Raw genomic sequence first — 18,344 nt, 5'->3', positions numbered from 1 at the left:
ATGGGAAAGGTTTTCTTTATTTCCCTTAATGTTAGTCCTTGTCTTTTGTTGATTATCTGCAATGTATCCTGTATAAGGCTTGTTTATACATAGTTGCCCATGGGTTCTCCCATTAGAGGAGCTCTGTGAGATACTCGAGGGCCGGTTTTTTGGTTTTTTTGTTTTTTGTATTCCGAGAAATTAAGAAGGAGAGAAAGGGGTAGAGAAGAATAATCTTTGCTTTGGTGTAGAGAGGGGCATTCTCTTTCTAAGGAGACTGGAACCTGAGAGAAAAGAAAGGAGAATTAAAGATTTGAAATTTTTGAGGTACAAACTGCAAAGGAAGAGTTCCCAACTGATGGTTTCTGTTTTCTCAGATAAGAATAAGAAAAAATCCTTTGTTGAGAAGGAGCAGGTTTTTAGGGGAAAATGAGAAGGTTTGCAACAGCTATTGTAGAGATTGTGATAAGGAGCTAGTTAAGAATAAAAGGATTCTGATGTGATAATGAGGGATCAGTAGACATTTGATAACATAACTTGGTCTTAGAACTAGCTGGCACTGTAGCATGCCTTTTTCCATTAGCAAATCAGTAGTATCTGGGTAGGATTGGAGAAGATGAGTAACCCAGGATTACGGACTGGCAATCTGTGAATAGTGATGACAAGGAACAAGAGATTCAAAGGTACAGAACAATGTATAGTTGAATTGATCAATCATAATTAAGACTGTGAAAGAAAAAAGTGAAGCTTCAGTAATGAGGGAGAACAGGGAGTTGTGGAGGGAACGTAGGTCACAATAAGACAAAGAATAATCTTAGAAAGGACATAGAAGATTCAAATGGAGGGTTTTCAGATTTCATGATCCTAGGGCTTTAGAATCATGGAGGTGGAACTGGAAAGAACGAAGCTGAGGTCTCAGAGTCACATAGGGACAAATTATTAAAATACCAATGCACATCATGATGGGATTTAAGATGTCACAATCTTTGTGAAGATTATGAGACTCAAGGAGACTGAGTACTAGGAGGCCCAAGGTGAAGACTCAAGGGCTGCTTCCACAATGAAGCCCTCCCTAGCTATCCTGGGATCCACCTGCCCCTCTCTACCTTGTATTCTTTGTGGCACCTTAGCTCTTCCAGGGCAGACCTGTTTGTTTCTGTATTTCCAGATCGCAATGACAATTTGTTGAATTGAAAAGCAGAAGCAGAATCAAAGCATGAAGGGATGAAGGAAATTTTACAGATCATCCAGTCCGATATATTCATATTATAGATGAAGAAACTGAGAGCTAGAGAAATTAAGTGACTTTTTCAATGCCCCATAGCTGGTAACACTAGTAAAGGATATGATAGAACCTTGGGCTTGAGTCAGGGCAACTTGAGTTCAAATCCAGCCTTGGATACTAGCTTCCTTAACAGGAAAATAGAGATAATAATAGCCCCTACCTTCTAGGTGTTTTGTAAAGATTGAATGAGAATATTCGTAAAGTGTCTGGCACATAATAGGTGCTTAATCAATCTTTGTTCTCTTGTTCCCCTGATAAGTGACAGAAACTATTTTTAATCTCAGGTCTTTGGACTCCAAATTCAATGTTCTTTCTACTACACCATTCTGCTTTACACCAAATACTTAAGGTTCATGGGGTCTGAGATTTAGAATTTGGAAAAAACTTTTAAGTGATCTAGCTCAACCTGAATTTTACATGAAAGGGAAAACTGTGTCCCTAAAATTTATTTCCCTTAGCCTAGATGTCAATCAGTCAAGATTTATTAAATGATTAGTAGGTGCCAAACACTGTGGCAAGTGTTGGGGATTCAAAGAAAAGCAAAAACATATTCTCTGCTTTTAAGGAATTCTTATTTTTAATGGGATGTCATGAATATAACTAGACAGTAGCATGTTAACAAAATAAAAAAATGTGTTAACACAATGTTATCATTTTGCAAAGGGTGAAAAAGCTCTGATTGAATTGGAAGAGAAGCCTGGCTGTTATCTGGGAAAAGATTTGCCATCATGGATGGCCCTTAAAAAGCTAGCTTGTAGACTCCGGAGTTATTCAGGCAGAAGCCTAAAGTTAAGGAAAAAGCTAGCTTCTGAGAGGAATCACTCCATGTTTTCCTATCTCCTTCTTCCATCACCCATGGCATCTGAACTGTGAAGCCACATTAATAGGTAAATATATTACATCTATTGATATTTGGGAAAGTGGGTAAAAGATCAGACAAATCAAATTCAAGGTATAATTGTCTTCACCTAGGAGCAGACGCACATACTCTATGAAGGCATAGACAGAGAGGAACAACATTCAAGTCAGGAGTAGCTGTCTGGCAACAGAGAAAAGAACCATGATTTCAAGAAAGCATTGGCCCAGACAGAGTTGAGGTGAAAAACAAAAACATAACCAGGGAGTCCAACAGAAATGTTGCATCCAATGGAGGAAAAAAAGTTTAGTTGGGAGCTGTCTTAGCTTTGTATACTCTCTACATATGTGCTATTGTACTTCACTCTTCTCACATGAGTGTGCCCTAAGTTTATGTATAAATCTGGGAACATTTGTTAACTAATTTCTCATGTTTTTGTCATGCTTTTGAACTAATTGTATCTGGCTAGCTGTTAAAGGAAATCTCCCTGATGGGAAAACTAATAAGTAACCTCTCTGAACTTGTAAGAATAGTCACTCTCTGAGGGAGCCAATGTTCAAGCTCAAGTATGACGTGGAGAGGTGCTGCAGAGGAGGTACTATACACTGATGAAGAAACTGAGATCCATAGGTGTGAAATGACTTTTTCTAAGTCACCCAGCTGGAAGAGCAGGGATTTGAGCCTAAATTTTCTAACTCCTAGTCCAATGCTCTCCCCCCCCCCCCCACCCCACATTATGCTGTAATGTTTGTTTTGGACTTTGTCCTCTAAGAAAAAGATGTTTGGTTACCATACTATATTTAAAATAAAACAAAATAAGATACATTTCAGTCCTTGTCTATTGGAATGTACCAATCAAAACAGTGAATTCTTAGCCATACTCAGGACTAACAAACTGGCTTTGCCTGCATGTTGCAGATTGGTTCTTTAAAACTGCTAGAGGGAGAATTCCTCAAAAAATTGCAAATTTGGGTTGGTGTGGCTAAATGTTAGTCTGAGGACTTACTACTTAGTTCTGAGTGGAATTATCCTTTATGATTCCAGCAGGCCAGAATCATTATCTTGAGCAGTTATGAATTTATGAAAATTCACAAACAAGTTATGTCAAAAGGGAAAAGATTTATTTTGGCTTTATTCATGAAATCTCATTGTATTTAAGAGCTAGAAGAGGGCTTGAAATGATCTCATTTTACAGGTGAAGAAATTGTGGCACAGAAAGGGAAGGGATCTTTGAAATCAGTTTCTTATATTAGAGTTGAAAGAATTAAAACCTAAGTGGGAAAATAACTGATCCAAAATCACGATGAGTAGTAAATCATAGTAGTCAATAGCAGAGAGAGTACTCAAACGTAGGTCACAATGGGAGTTGCAAAAATCTTGGAGGTTATTTACTCTCCCCCCTTCATTTTACAGAGAAATTGGAGCGGCAGAGCCAAATCTTTAGATTGCAAATCCTTTGCTCTTGGCACCATGTTATGCTGCTTCATTTCTAAGAAAAGCTTGGTTCCAACACCATGAAGGATGAGAGACTGCTGCTCATCTTTTCCCATGCTGGCATCCTTTATGATAAACACAAGAACAGGCTCCAATGAGCACATGGAAAGCAGGCGTATTTGGGCAGCTGGCTGATAGTGTATTGCTTGCTCACAAGTGCAGCAGTGACAGACTCCAAGCTTGGCATTCCTTAGGAGGCAGCAAGAAAGGAAATATAAGCTTTATATGGGCTATAAACACACTTTCCCTGTGGATTTCACAGGATGGCACAAGAGTTCCTCTGCTGTGACTCTTTGTTGGAGGCCAAAACTGTTTTGCAGTTAGTTTTAGTGGTCATTGTTTAGGCCCAGAGAGAAATGAATTGCCCAAGACCACATAGGCACAAAGTAGCAAAACCAGGATTCCAAGCCGGGTCCTCTGACTCCAAATCCACAACGATTTTCATCATGTCACACTGATTGTCCCAAATATTTTTGATAGTAGTGATGCTGAGAGATTCAATTGCAGACAGAAAAGAAATAGCTAAGGGATTTTTCCATGAATATATTCAAGTTTAGGAAATGTTGGGATTACAATGTAGAGTACCTAAGTAACTAAATTTTAGCTTACACGTGATATGCCAAGACCATAGTATTAGTTATTGTTAGCCCAATGAACTCAGAGAAAATGAATGCAAAATGGCCAATAGTAGTAATAATATACAGACATGCACACACACACACAACTTTTAAGATATTTTTGAACTGTGGCTGAGATTTCCTCAGTATTAGGAATGCCTTCTGTTAAGTCAGTCTGATATTTGTGGGATGGTTTCTGGCCTTGGAGAGTTGCTTGGGGTACTAAGAAATGAAGTGGCTTTCCTGAGGTCATGTAGCATGTGGTCTGAGGCATAACTCTTACCTGTTTTCCCAATTCCAAAACTGGCTCTCCATCTATTATGACTTGGTCCCTCCCCACTTATAAAGTATTTCCCCCTTCTTCCCATCCATTCCCTTTCTCAGCAGATTGCCCTCACGATTATCCTCACTCTTTCTCTTTCTTAGCTTTAATTCTTCTTATCCACTGTTTTTTTTCCCTTTGCTTTCTACAAACATACCTATCTCCCCCATTCTTAAAAAAAAACAAACAAAATCTCCCAATATTGTAATTTTACATCTCTCTTCTTCTTCAGCATTAAACTCCTTGAGAAAAACACCTACATTTAATGCCTTCACTTCCTTTCCTGACATTGGCTTCTAAACCTTTGTAATCTTGTATCACCAATTACCTTTTTGACACCTTAAACTGGACGTTTCATAAGCATTTTAAATTCAACATATTTGAAATAGAACTCATCTTACCCTCCCCCCAAAAAACTTCCCAAACTTTCCCTTTTCTGAATTTCTCTATTGGTATAGAAAACATTACTATTCTCTCAGTCATCCTGGCTCATAACCCATTCTAGTGTCATCCTCAACTTCCATTCTCACTCTTCTCACATTCAATCCAATCCAAATCCTGTCATTTGTTCCTTTACAAAGTATCTTAGATACATGTCCCATCTCTTGACCTATACAGCAGCCATACCATATAGTTCCTTATCACTCTTCTCCTGGAATATTGCAATAGCCTTCTAATTAATCTCTCTGCCTCAAGTCTTTTCCATTCAAATTCATTTTCAATTCAGTTGCCATAGTGATTTTTCTAAAATGTAAATTTAATGTTGCTGAACTGATCTCTAGATCTCTGGAGGCTGCCTGTTATCTCTAAGATCAACTATAAACTATGTTTGGTATTTAAAGCTCTTTGTAACCTGGGCCTTTCCTACCTTTTCAGTCTTCTTACACTTATTCTTTCCCAAATATCCTGTGATTTGACTATCCTGGCCCACTGACAGGAAACTCATTTCCTGTCTCTACATCTTCATACTGTCATCTCTTTCATGCTTCTTGCCCCTCATTTCTCTCTCTTAGTTTCCTTGACGTTTTCTGATATCTCTCCCCCTCCAGCTATGAATTTCTTTCCTAAAAAAATATTGTCTTCCATCTATTCTGTATATATCTTGTTTCATTTATTTAATGCTGTCTTCTCCATTAGAGCAGAAACTTCTTAGGGGTAGGAACTGTTTTTACCTTTTTATTACCAGTTCTTAGCATAGTGCCTGGAAACAGTAGTTAGTAAATGCTATGGAAAGACTGCTATCTAGAAATAGATTATCAAACCTAGATTGGAAATGGGGTTTAAGCTAAGTGTGTCTCTCACAGACAAATGAGGGAATGAGGAAAAGTATGTGGATTTTACAGGATTAAAAGAATTAAATAAGCAAATTTTATTGGATGCCATTCTTATGGTAGTTAGAAATGAAAAAAAAGTCAGTCTTCATTCTCATGGAGTTTACAATCTAGCATCTACCATCCCCCTTCATTCTACATATCTTTGTGAAAGATTTCTCTACATTGCATATACTCTTGATATGACATACTTACACTACATCCTGATAAACTAGGATCTTTAAAGAACGAAATGAGCCTGAAAGATGGAAGATTTTAACCATGGCGAGGGGAAGGGGGGGAGGGGGGAGAGGAAATGGAATTTCTTTAACTAGAAGCAAAAAAATCCTATCTTCATTGTTATTTGCTGAATTTGAGGGAAATTCACTGTTTTTAAAATAGAAACTCTAGATTCTCATCTCATCAGGGAGACTGATTCCTGCCAAAAGGAAAATTGGGAGGATGAGACCTGAGGATGGACTGCTTTTCTCAGAAAAAGGAGTTAGACTTATATTTATCTGCTCCTCATAATATAATCAAGTTTATGACAAATAGTTTAGATTAAAGCTGAGCTCCTGATCACTATCATTTTTTGGGGACAGAGGCAGTTGAGGTTAAGTGACTTACCCAGGATCACCCAGCTAGGAAGTAGTAAGTGTCTGAGGCTAGATTTGAACTCACTCCTCCTGACTCCAGGGCCAGTGTTCTATCCATCTAGCTGCTCTGATTACTATCTTTTAATAAGGGAATTAGTGCCTCAAGCTATATATATATATATATATATATATACACACACACACATCCATATCCATATCCTTATATATGACTCTATTCCCATCAAAGACCAGTTCTACAAAGAACATATGCGACAAATAGCAAATACACTCATTTATCCAAGCTGATAGCAAAGAGAAATCAGAGAAGTTTCAGAGATGAGCAATACTGACAATTCTGAATGAATAAGTTCTCCCATTGGGATCCAGATATCTTTGCTCAAAGAAGAGAATAGCAAATCTTACACAAGGAATAATTCCTTGAAATCTCTAGTGTAGTAAGCGCTGATTCCTCTATATGTCAGCTTCCTAGAGTCTTGATTTCCCTTTAAGGACCTAAAAATAATCTGGAACTATGTGTCTTTTATCTTGAAGCTAGAAGTCTGAAGATCAGTATCTTACTTCTTCCAGTTCTTGCTATCTTTGCCCCTTAAGCAGTGAGAAACATTGAGTAATCTAGCTCTACTTGTATGGACAACTTCATGCAAATGGGCTTTAAGCCACAGTCAAAGTGTCATGCTGCCACTAAGGTCACTTAATAAATCTAAGGCCAAGATTTGAAGCTGGTCCTCTGATTTCAGATATAGTTCCTTGTATTATAACATATTGTTTCTATTTGTGAGTTTTTTTTTCCCTTATGAGACTGTAATCAAATGATGACAGTGACCACATCTTATGAAATAATGGTGTTATAAATTTAGAATTGGAATATCAAATTCCAATTCCTCCTTTTCTTTTAGGATGGTGCCTGTTAAGAGCTTGTATGATTCTGATAGTGGTTCTTCAGAACTTGAATTCTTTCTAGTAGCTTGCAGTATTTTCTCCTTGAATTAAGAACTCTGAATTTTGCCTAAAGCATTCCTGAGAATTTTCATTTGCAAATTTCTTAGATGTGATCAGTGGGTTCTTTAAATTTCTACTTTGCCCGCTGGTTCCAAGATATTTGGGCAGTTTTCCTTTATAATGTATTGAAGTATGATATTTAGGCTCTTTTTTGTTGTTGTTCATAAGTTTCAAGTAGTCCAATGATTTTTAAAATATCTTTCCTTGATCTGTTTTTCAGGTCAATTGTTTTTCCTATATTTTAATTTTTTTTTTTTTTTTTTTTTTTTTTTAGTTTTTTGACCTTGTTTTATGACTTTTTTGTTGTCTTTGGAGTAATTACCTTCTATTTGGCCAATTCTAATTTTCAAAGGATTATTTTCTTTAAATAAGGTTTTCTACCTCTTTTACCAAGTTGTTCATTCTTCCATATTTTTAATATGGAATTAATTTAATTAATTATTTTCTTCCATTGTTCACTCTTGGTTTTTGAAATTATTTTTAGCTTCTTATTTAATTCTGATTATCCTTTCTGGAGGGGCTTTTCCCAATCTGCATTTTTCTTTTGAGGCTTTCCTTGCAGATGTTTCAAAGTCATTTTCTTCTTTTGTGTTTAAGTCTTGAGCCTCCCTGTCATCAGAGTAGTTTTTTATGGTTGGATTATTCCTTGACTTTGGACTTTAGTGTTAGGATCTGCTCACTTCTGGGGGAAAAGAAGGATATTTGACTTGGATTTTTGTCTTTTATGCCCTTTTGCAGCTCTCATAGCTCAGGATAGGGGTCTGCAAGTTTTGGTTATTTTTTAAGTGGTGTGATCTGGGGAGAGGCCTGTTTATGGCCTTCCTAGTCTGAGCTCTGCAAGTTGGGTCTGTTGGCTTGTGTATAGTTGAATTTCTGTAGATTGGTGTACTCAGTCACTATTAGCCAACTGGGAAGTTTTGGTTCTGAATGAATTGCAGGCTTAGTATTCTACCCTAGTTATTCTATTGAAGGTTTATGTGCTGAGCTAAAGTTTGGAATTGAATCACTTCCCTGCTCTTGGCTTCAGTCATACAGATATAGTTCTAGAACTTGTTTATTTCTTGCTCAGTATTCAGATAGATTTTGTGCTTACTTATGACCTCTCTTCTCTACCTTGCGTCTATAACCCAGAATTGGATAATAGGCAAAATATGGCACCTATTCCTGAACCCAGTGCTAGTCCAAGAATTTCCCAAGATCTCTTTCTGTCCTGATGCTTCCTGCCCTAGTGCTCTGTCTTGACTCTTTTTCTGAGTGTTAGAATGCTCTCCATCCCAACTGCTGCTACCTCCCTGTGCTACTGAACACAGATTTCTCAGTCTTCCTATGCTGTCCTGGAGTGGAAAGATGACTGAGTTTTGCTTGGCTTTCCTGATCAGAATTTGTGCTGGCACATTTTCTAGGTTGTTGTAGCTGGGCAAAATGGACAAACATGCTTCTTCTCATGTACCATTCTGACTTTGTAGCCTAGATAAAGAATTGGAAGAAACTTTAGAGGTGATCTTAATCCAATCTCCCCATTTTGCAAAGGAGGAAACTGAGGCCCACATGGGTTGTGACTTGATCAAAGTCACACAAGCAGGGAAGGGCAGAGGCAGAATTTGAACTTAGATCCTCAAAAATTCCAAATCTTGCACTTTCTCCTGTGCTGTGCATGCTGCCCCATTATTATTACTATTATTATTTCCCCTAAGTAGGCTATAGTTAAGCACAGATATATATATACACATACCCACATATAAACATGCACCTACACATACACATATCTACCCATATATAAACATTCATATAAAATAATATTTACTATGCCTGATATATAATGTAAATTTGTCTCTTGATTGAATCTTTTAAGTTTGATTTTGTCTAGGATCTGTGATTACTAGCCATACTTTTTTTCCTAATAAATTCAACTCCTAATCCTTGTAGTGTTTGTATATATCTCTTTATTATTTCTGCTAATTCTACTTTAATTTTGCTCTTTAACTTGCCTTGTTAATACTAAACTTCCCCATACCCATGGATCTCTTCTTATCTTCTGCCCCTACCCTTTGCTTCCTTCTCTGCCCAAACCTCCCCTTTTATTTCATTATAGATTCTGGAGGGTGCTATACCCTTCATAGTATCCCCTTGTTATTTTAAAGAGTATCATATGTACTGTGAAAGGAACTCAATAGTTGTTAAATTTCAATAAAAAATTGAAAGCAGCATTCTCTGATATTTTGTAGCATATAATTAGAATTACATTTTACCATAAGTGGAACAGAGCTCATAGATTACTTTAATGTGGAGGCCAAAATCTTGTTTAAAATATCATGAAGCGTGTTTAGGTTAATGAGAATAAAGAAGAAACAACACACATGTATGTTTATGTGTGTGTGTATGTATATTTGGAAGACTATAAAACAAGAGGGCAATGGGAAAGAGTGGGGAAGAAGGATAAAGAAAAGATTCTGGAAGGTAAGGCTAACTAAGGGTGGTTAAGGTAGCAGGCAGAAGTAATAGGAAATAAGAATACACAAATATAAAATAAAGATCAGGAGTAGTATTAGGTTAAAAAATTGAGTGGTAATCATAATCTTTGACAAAATTCAAAAATAGAGTTAATAATAATTAATAATAATAATTAATAATTAATTAATAGATTTAATCAAAAGGGAAAAATAGGGAAAGTACATTACATCAGCCATATTAGTCAATATTGTTTTAGACTATTTAAAATAACTAGACAATGTAAGGTTGGAATATTGCAGTGGTATAAGAAATGATGAGGTTTTGGATTTAGAAAAACATGAAAAGACTTGAACTTCTGAAAGAAGATGTTACCCATGTTCAGAGAAACAGGGGTTAAACAAACATAGTATGGTCTTACATATTTGTATATGATATATGATTATACAATTATACAGTGATTATAGATATTTATGTATATGTGTATGTATATGGTATATATGTGTGTGCATATACATACATGATTAATTGTAGGTTTTTTGGTGGAAGTGAGGAGAAAAAGGGAAAAAAAAGTGAAAAGTCTACAGCAGTGACAAAAGAAAACCTGTGAGGAATCAAAGAAAAGATGGATAGCTCTGAACACAATGTATAGTATTCTTTATATAGGCTTTCTTGAAATGGAAATTTATTATTTCATATTTTGAATTCTCTCATCTTCTGCTGTGCACATGACAATGGCTTTTAAAAATTCTTTTCTTATTTTGTATTTCAATTTTAAAAAATTAAAATTTTAATATTATAATTGGCTTCCATTGTAATTCCATGTATTTTGTTTTATATATTTAAAAACATTCTTTTGATAAGAGTCCCATTGGCTTCACTAGACTAGATTGTCCAAGATATTCATGACACAAAAAGGTAAAGAACTTCTGATATAAACCAACCCTCTCATTTTATACAAAGAAAAAGAAGCCCAAGAAAGGGACATGTGGGTATTCAGATTCATAATTTCTTTGGCACCACTATTCTATGAAATCAATCTATTTTCTTTCAGAGCCACAGAGCAAAGACAAAGCAAAGCTTCTGGATTTTTTTTTTTCCTGTTCTTACTGGTGAATGTTTTGTTAGAGGACTTAATTTCAATATTTTCAAAGACCTGTGATTTCATCAGTATGGACACTTCCAGTCACCAAAGCAGATTGTAATCCCTCTATGCCTCTATCTTTTAAAAAATATTATCATTTGATTTTATATCATCTTCCCGTCCCAAGCAGACAATCTTTATGAGTTTCTGTATCAAAATAAAATAAAATAAAACTCCACTTCCCTGCAGTCAACCTAGTAATAAGCCTTTCCAACCTAAGTAGGTTGGTTCTTGGATGACTGAGTTGTGGTGCACAGTTGAGGACTTTCTAGCTTGATAAAATATACCAGAATTCTGATTTTGTTGGCATAATCTTTGAAAATTCTTGAGTCTAATGAAACATTGGAGTAGATTATGGGGGTGGAAAGGAGCTATTGGAGGAAAATAAGTGAATTCTCAGTACAACTATCAAAGAAAAAAAATACTAGATGTGTGTATGATCCAATTCAATAAAAATTAAGTTCCAACTATGTTCAAGGCATTTAATTTACACAGCTTTGGCTGTGTAACATTACACAGCATAAAACAGTGTTAGTAAGTTTTACTAACGCCAAACTTTTCATTTTTTTAAAAAACAATTTTAGTTTCAGAAAAAAGCCTAATATAGCATTTGAGGGAGCTATCAGTGCCTTCTGAGATATCAGAATGGATGAGAAACAATGCTTGTCTTAAGGCCTTTACTGACTGTACTCATGGAACAAGATCGTATTTAATCAAGCAACTTGTAAGGAAAAAAATCCTACATCTTCTATATTAATTTCATGTAATGAATTATTCATCGCATTTTCCCATTAAGACATGTCAAATCATTGGCTTCTGCTCTGTTCTATGTAAAAATAATACACATAAACACATCTAGATGGAAACCCACATGTTAATTGAATGCTAATGTCTAAAGGGACTTACCTGTAATAAAGGTGTCAACTGCAAACCCAATGCTTGCTCATAAAGCAAATTTAATTCTGCACAACTGGAAAAGGAGAGTTTGGAGGTATGGAGGTAATAATGCACATGTCGAAATGTGAATCCATCTCTGTCGATGAATAACCGTTGGCTGTCTGAGGGCGTCAAAGCAGATGCCTCTTTCCACAGGAGGGAGTCTGGGAACTGAGCGAGTTTGCTTCTAGGAACTGAAAAGTGCCAACCCCCTACATTAAAATGAAACAAATCCTCTGCTGATTCATGAGACATCCCAGGTTCCTCCTAAATGGAAAATGAAGAGATTTATGACCTGGAGCACTGGAATACATTAAATTAATGCAAGCCTCTCTGGAGATCCTATCTATAAAGAAATGAGTTCATTGTTTGTTCTGCACTCTTTCAGTCCCATTGGTGGTTATTATTGTGGACCAAAGAACACTAAGCGATGAGCCCATTAAGTTAATAAACCCTACCATTAAAAACATAAGTTCACATTCATAATTCAATTTTCCTCTCTAACCCACTTTTTGCTTTATTAAACCTTGGACTGATGCAGCAAAGAAACAAGTTGGAAAAATAGGACATCTACAAATGCAAATGTTCAACTAAAAACACAAAATCGACTATTCATATAAAACAAGGTGAAAGAAGAAAAATCATCTTTCCCAAGTCTTACCATCAAAACTAATTACTCAGACCTGTCACTTTTCTTCCAGGGGCCTAGGACATCTCTTTGCATGATTTAAACCAAGGGGAATCCGGGGCTTTTGCTACATACAGTATTCTGTAGTGGGAAGAGTCTTGACCCTGAAGTGAGCAACCTGAGTCTGAATCCTGATTCTGACATTTCCTGTAAGATCACAGGCAAATCTCTGCATCTTTTTTTTTTTTTTTTTAATGTGTAAAATGAATGGGTTAAGTCTCTATTGTATTATCACAAGGCTGTGAAGAAATCATGTTGCAAACCTATTCTATTTCACAATTTAGCAATTTAACAGCTCAGTGCTCTGGAGAGCAATCTCAGATTTAAATGGCAGATATTGCCATTCTGCTTTGGGAGGGAAGCACCTTCCATCACTGAAATTTTGGTCAGATCTCTTCCAGAACAGCCCAGGTTACAAGAAGAAGTCCATACACAGGTGGACTAAGATAGTTTACGAGTAAGATCCGCATATTAGAAAAGAGTGTCCAAAGTGGAGATCATTCCATCATCTGCCTAAGCTATCAGGAACCATAAAATGGACACTTTCCACTCTTCTTCCCTTTCCCGTTCTGCAGTGATGGGATGGGGGGCGGGGTCCTGAGGGTAGCTTGCTGGGTGCCCAGGAGCAATGCCCCCCCAACTGGAGGGGGGTGGGGTGTGTTCCTTATTGCTCCCCTCCTTCCCTCGAAGGGCTAGAGCACTACCAGAGCGTCCGGTGGGTGGGGCCGCAAGGATGCGCTGCTCGGGGCGCCCCACTCCAGGCCTTCACCGTCAGGGGCACGCCATCGCTGTTAGCTGCAATGGGGAAACTGAGGCCCAGGGGCACGAGGCCACTCTTCCCACACATCCCACCCCAGGGCACCCTTTCCTCATCAAGCCTCCCTCCCTTCGTGGGTCCTGCCATCGCAGAGATGCTTCCCACCCAGAGGGTCGGGCCTTTCTCCACACGGATCTTCCAGTCACGGGGCGCCCCCCGCCAGGGCTGGCTCCATACCATGGTCGTGGCGGCCTCGGGGCGAGGGGCTGCCTACGACTAACGGCCCGCGAGAGCACGCGGAGCTGTGGGGGTTGGGGGTTGGGTCGAATGGGGTGGCAGGTGAGCAAGATCGGGGTAGGTGAGGGAGTGGGGCTAGGGGAGAGCAGCGCGTGGCGGCCCGGGAGGGAGCGCTGAAGTCACGGGGAAGAGTGTGTGAGATCAAAGGAGAGCAGCGCCGGCAGGTCTGGGAGGGGGCATAAAGGAAGGGGGGGAGGGAAACCTAAAGAGTGCAGCGCGTTCAAGTCTGGGAGGGGGCACGAGGTGATGGGGGAGGGGAACCTAAAGTGCAGTGCGTGCAGGTGTAGGAAGGGGGCACGAGGTGATGAGGGAGGGAACCTGGTGGATGAGATTAAAGGAGAGCAGCACGTGGGGTTCTCGGAGGGTGCTCGAGGTGATGAAGGTGCGATGTTAGGGGAGAGTAGCACGTGGCCCGGGAGGGTGTGCGAGGTGATGAGCTGGGGTGACAAGATAGAGGAGAGCACGCAAGGGGGCGCCAGAAGCAGAGACAAGGTGTGAGAGGAGATCAACCAGTAATGGTCTTTGCAGGGGCTTGAGATATCGGGAAAAGGGAGGGGGGGAAGATTAGAGGAGGAGCTCAAAGTGATGGGCTTGGGGGTGTTGGGGAAGGTCCAGATTGGCTGAGGGGAGACCGAGGACGTCGTCAAGTGCTGCGATACAAAGGTGTAAGGTGAGGGATTGAGGGAAAAGGCGGCTCCTGAGAGTAGGGGGAGGGGAGTGGGGAGCGGAGCTCGAGGCACTGGGGTGGGCGTCGGGAGGGGGAGGGGGCACAGGAGTCCCGGCGTCGGGGTGGGGGGAGGAGCTGGGGGGGAGACCTCGCCGGTTTCCCGGCATCCCCCGAGGCTGTCTCCTTGGCCTCGACAGCCAGGCCGGGGCCAGGCTGGACTGCCCTGGGATGGCGGAGCAGTGGAGCCTGGACGAGGAAGTGCTCCGCCGCATGGGGGCGCTGACCCAGGAGGAGCCGGGTGCGGCCCGAGAGAAGGGCGGGGCCGACAGAGGGTGGAGGGGGAGGCTCGGGTAGGAGAAACGGCAGCCCCCCTCGGGGAGCAGCAGGCAAGTCTGTGCGGTCCCTTATCAGCCTCCAATGTTTCCTTTTCGGGGGCTCTTTTAAGGCCCAGGGACATGGGGGAAGGGAAGCCGATTCTCCAGCGACTGATGGAGGCCTGCTGCTGCTCCCCTTGGAGTGGACATTTGGGTTTGAAGCTTGGGTTCTTCCCATTGAAGAAGGGCTGGGCTGCTAGCCCGAGCCCGCTGCTTGGGGTGAGGCGTGAATTAAAGTGCTGACCATGGGGTGGGCTCCTCTTAAACTTCATTTGTTTTCTTAATTTGTCAGATGCGGAGGGGGCGTGAATAGGGAGGATAGGAGATAGTGACCGCAGGACCTCTTTTTGGCGGGGAAAATAGAAAGTTACTACTTCCTGGAGTTTCCACTGCTACATTGAATATAGATATGGTTTGCTTTAGAAATTAATTGTCTAAGGGATCCTGGGATCACAGAATTGGTAGGGACTTAGTGCATCTTCTTCGTTTTTATAGATATGGCTCAAAAAAGTAAAGGGATCCACACAAATTATAAGTAGCAGCTCAGAACTAATCCAGGTCTCTTGGGTATCTGATGATAATTTAGAGATTCCGAATCGCTTTACTGTTATTCCCCATCTTCCCCCCCCCATTTTATAGGAATCCTCCCTCCCCATTTTATAGGAATAACTTTCTTGCTTTTTTCTGAAAGATGACATTATTATTGGTTGAATTTTGTAATCCATCCCTAAAGTGCAGTGTGCTTTTAAAAATAGTTGAAGTCAATTAAGATTTTGTTTTTAAAATTTTTGAAAAATTGTACATGATCTTTTGATGTTGTTTTCAAATAGCCATTTCACTTTGACGGGCTTCTCTCTCTTTGGACTTTAGAGACTTGATTGGAAGGGAACCTAGAGATCATTTGGTTCAATCCACTTATTTTACAGATGGAAAAATTGAAGCCCAAGAGAGGAAATTATTTGCTAAAAGTTACAACTTAAGCAAAAAAGCTGAAATTCGAACCCTCCAGCTCCAATTTAGTACCTTTTCCATTACAGCAACATTTCTCAAACTTTTTTGCTCTTGGGATCTCTCTATATACTTAAAAATTATTGGGGAGTTCAAAGAGTTTTCTTGTGTGAATTACCTATCTCAATAATTACCATATTTGAAATTAAAACTGATAAGATAAAAAAAAACAAATCTTTGAAAGAGAACTTTTTCAAAACAAAAAAAATTAGAAGACATGTTGTTGTTGCATATATTTTTTTAAACATTTTTTATTATAGCTTTTTATTTACAAGATATATACATAGGTAGTTTTTCAGCATTGACAGTTGCAAATCCTTTTGTTCCAACTTTTTCCCTCCTTCCCGCCATCCCTTTCCCCAGATGGCAGGTAGACCAATACATGTTAAATATGTTAAAGTTTAAGTTAAATACAATATGTGTATACATGTCCAAACAGTTATTTTGCTGTACGGATTTTGAAATAGTGTACAGTTAGCCTGTGAAGGAAATCAAAAATACAGGCGGACAAAAATAGAGGGATTGGGAATTCTATGTGGTCGTTCATAGTCATCTCCCAGAGTTCTTTCACTGGGTGTAGCTGGTTCAGTTCATTACTGCTCTGTTGGAACTGATTTGGTTCATCTCATTGTTGAAGATGGCCACGTCCATCAGAATTGATCATCATATAGTATTGTTGTTGAAGTATATAATGATCTTCTGGTCCTTTTGCATATTTTTCTAAGTATCTTTAATATCTGGCTAATAGAAGATATCTAGTTTCTCCTTATCTGAATCTATATTCAATATGTTGAATTATGTTGTTTTGAAGTATATAAAGAAAATCCAGCTTCACACAGATGTATAGTTGGAAAGGGGAAAACTATTTTAATAGTTAAATGATGTCTTAGTATTATTATGAAAATAATTTGACCTCACATGCACCTTGTCATTGTCTCAGGGATTCCCAGGGGTCCTCTTGCTACATTTCGATAATTGCTACATTATCCCCAGCTTCCTTTCTTGAAATTCTCAGGGAACACTCAAAACCATGGCTAAGAGCTAGGGGAGGAAGGAAGGTCCATTTTCACTAACTCAACTATTCATCTGAACATTTACTGAGAAAGAACATAATACATTTGCTAATGATCTCTTTTCAGAGTTGGTGGAGTCTCTTTCACTGCAGGGATCCTATGTAGGAAAAATTCATTCCATTGGTGAGACCTTCAAAAAATTTAAAAATCTCCGATCCTTAGATCTATCAAGAAATTTAATCTCTAGTCTGCAGGTAAGTTCTATGTGATAAGAGGATAGTAGACCATGCTGTAGACTTGTGTGCAAGACCTGAGTATAGTTAATCTTGAGAAAAAGGAAGGAGATAAGCATTTATATAACACCTATTGTATGCCACAGGTATTTTGCTAGGTAGGGGCTTTACTACAAATATTTTTTATGCCCTCACAACAGCTCTACAAGGTAGGTACTATTATCCATATTTTGACACTTGAGGAAACTGAGGCAAGCAGGTTAAATGACTTGCTCTGTTTGAGGTCAAATTCAAATTTAGATCTTCCTGACTCTAGGCTTAAGACTAATCTATAAATAGCTTTCTCTGAAGGCAGAAAAAACTTAAGGAGAGATATGGTTGTCTTCAAATATTTAAAGGACTGGCATATAGAAGAAGGTTCTGTATTCTTCTTGATATATTGTGTCTAGTGCCAGAAGACAGAAATAAGAGCATTCTGGGGAAGTTGCAAAGTAGCAGATTTTAACTCATTGTAGGTAAAAACCTCCTAATTATTAAAGATGCCTAAAGGTAGAATGAGCTGCTTCATGAAGCTGTGGATTCCTCATCATTGGAAGTATTCAAATAGAGGATGGATATCTGAAGATTCTGGAAAAAAAGATTCTTGATCAGATTTGAAGTTAGAGCTCTAAAGACCTATGCAACTCTGAGAATCTGATTTTGTGATATTCTGTGGCAAATGAGGAAAACATAGCAAATATTGAGCATCAACTTTATTTTTAGAAGTGTTTTTGAGAGGAAATAAAGCATAGAGAATGCCTGCTAAAAGAAGAGAAGGCCTTTTCGTTTTTGTCATTTAGATCTTGGATTTACTGGCATTTATTAATGTCTCTTCCTAATTAGGGGGAAAGTACATTGAGGCCTACAGGTTCCCCCTAAAAGATGAATTTCTAGGGGGATTTGAAAAAGTTAGGTGACAGGCTGGAAATCAGGAAAACATTCCAGACCTGGTAGTGTAGAAAAAAAAGCTTGGGCATGAAAGCAAAAAGGAGCAGGCCTGGACAGAGCAAAGGAAATAAGGATTAACTAATAAACACAAGAGTTCTCTAAATACACACACATACAGAATTTCTGTTCTTTCCCCTTGTGTCCAAAATGCCATACAAAAGGTAACATTTGCCCCACATATTCCCAATGCAAAAAACTTTTTCTCTGTACTTTTCCAGATACTCCCCAGTGTCTTCTCACTTTGATATTTCAGGGCATATCTGCTTACTTGAATAAATCATACTTTCAATCAGAGGTCTAAATAATTTCCAGG

The 18,344-nt window shown here is 38.9% G+C and overlaps 2 protein-coding genes across 3 annotated transcripts in view; one reads left to right on the top strand and one right to left on the bottom strand.

The window, feature by feature from the left end:
• Window positions 1–13,790, bottom strand: part of KCTD19 (potassium channel tetramerization domain containing 19) — a 46,043-nt gene extending 32,253 nt beyond the window's left edge. Inside the window, exons 1-2 of one of the 2 annotated variants that reach the window (XM_051975023.1) lie at window positions 13,690–13,790; window positions 11,978–12,274 (exon numbers count right to left, since the gene is read on the bottom strand). In XM_051975023.1, the coding sequence (XP_051830983.1) occupies window positions 11,978–12,274; window positions 13,690–13,692 (300 nt within the window). In that variant the 5' untranslated portion in view covers window positions 13,693–13,790. Of the gene's footprint in view, window positions 1–11,977; window positions 12,275–13,617 lie in introns of both variants that reach the window. The other variant, XM_051975022.1, reaches the window with a different exon arrangement.
• An 819-nt stretch (window positions 13,791–14,609) lies between these two features.
• The window catches only part of LRRC36 (leucine rich repeat containing 36), a 59,043-nt gene continuing 55,308 nt past the window's right edge, over window positions 14,610–18,344 (top strand). The window contains exons 1-2 of the mRNA XM_051975008.1: window positions 14,610–14,714; window positions 16,938–17,065. Of these exons, the coding sequence (XP_051830968.1) occupies window positions 14,645–14,714; window positions 16,938–17,065 (198 nt within the window). The 5' untranslated portion in view covers window positions 14,610–14,644. The remainder of the gene's footprint in view (window positions 14,715–16,937; window positions 17,066–18,344) is intronic.

Source organism: Antechinus flavipes, chromosome 2 (assembly GCF_016432865.1).
Source record: "Antechinus flavipes isolate AdamAnt ecotype Samford, QLD, Australia chromosome 2, AdamAnt_v2, whole genome shotgun sequence".
Lineage (NCBI taxonomy): Eukaryota > Metazoa > Chordata > Mammalia > Dasyuromorphia > Dasyuridae > Antechinus > Antechinus flavipes.
The sequence above is the reverse complement of the archived record's forward strand: the minus strand, read 5'-3'. Positions and strand labels throughout refer to the sequence as shown.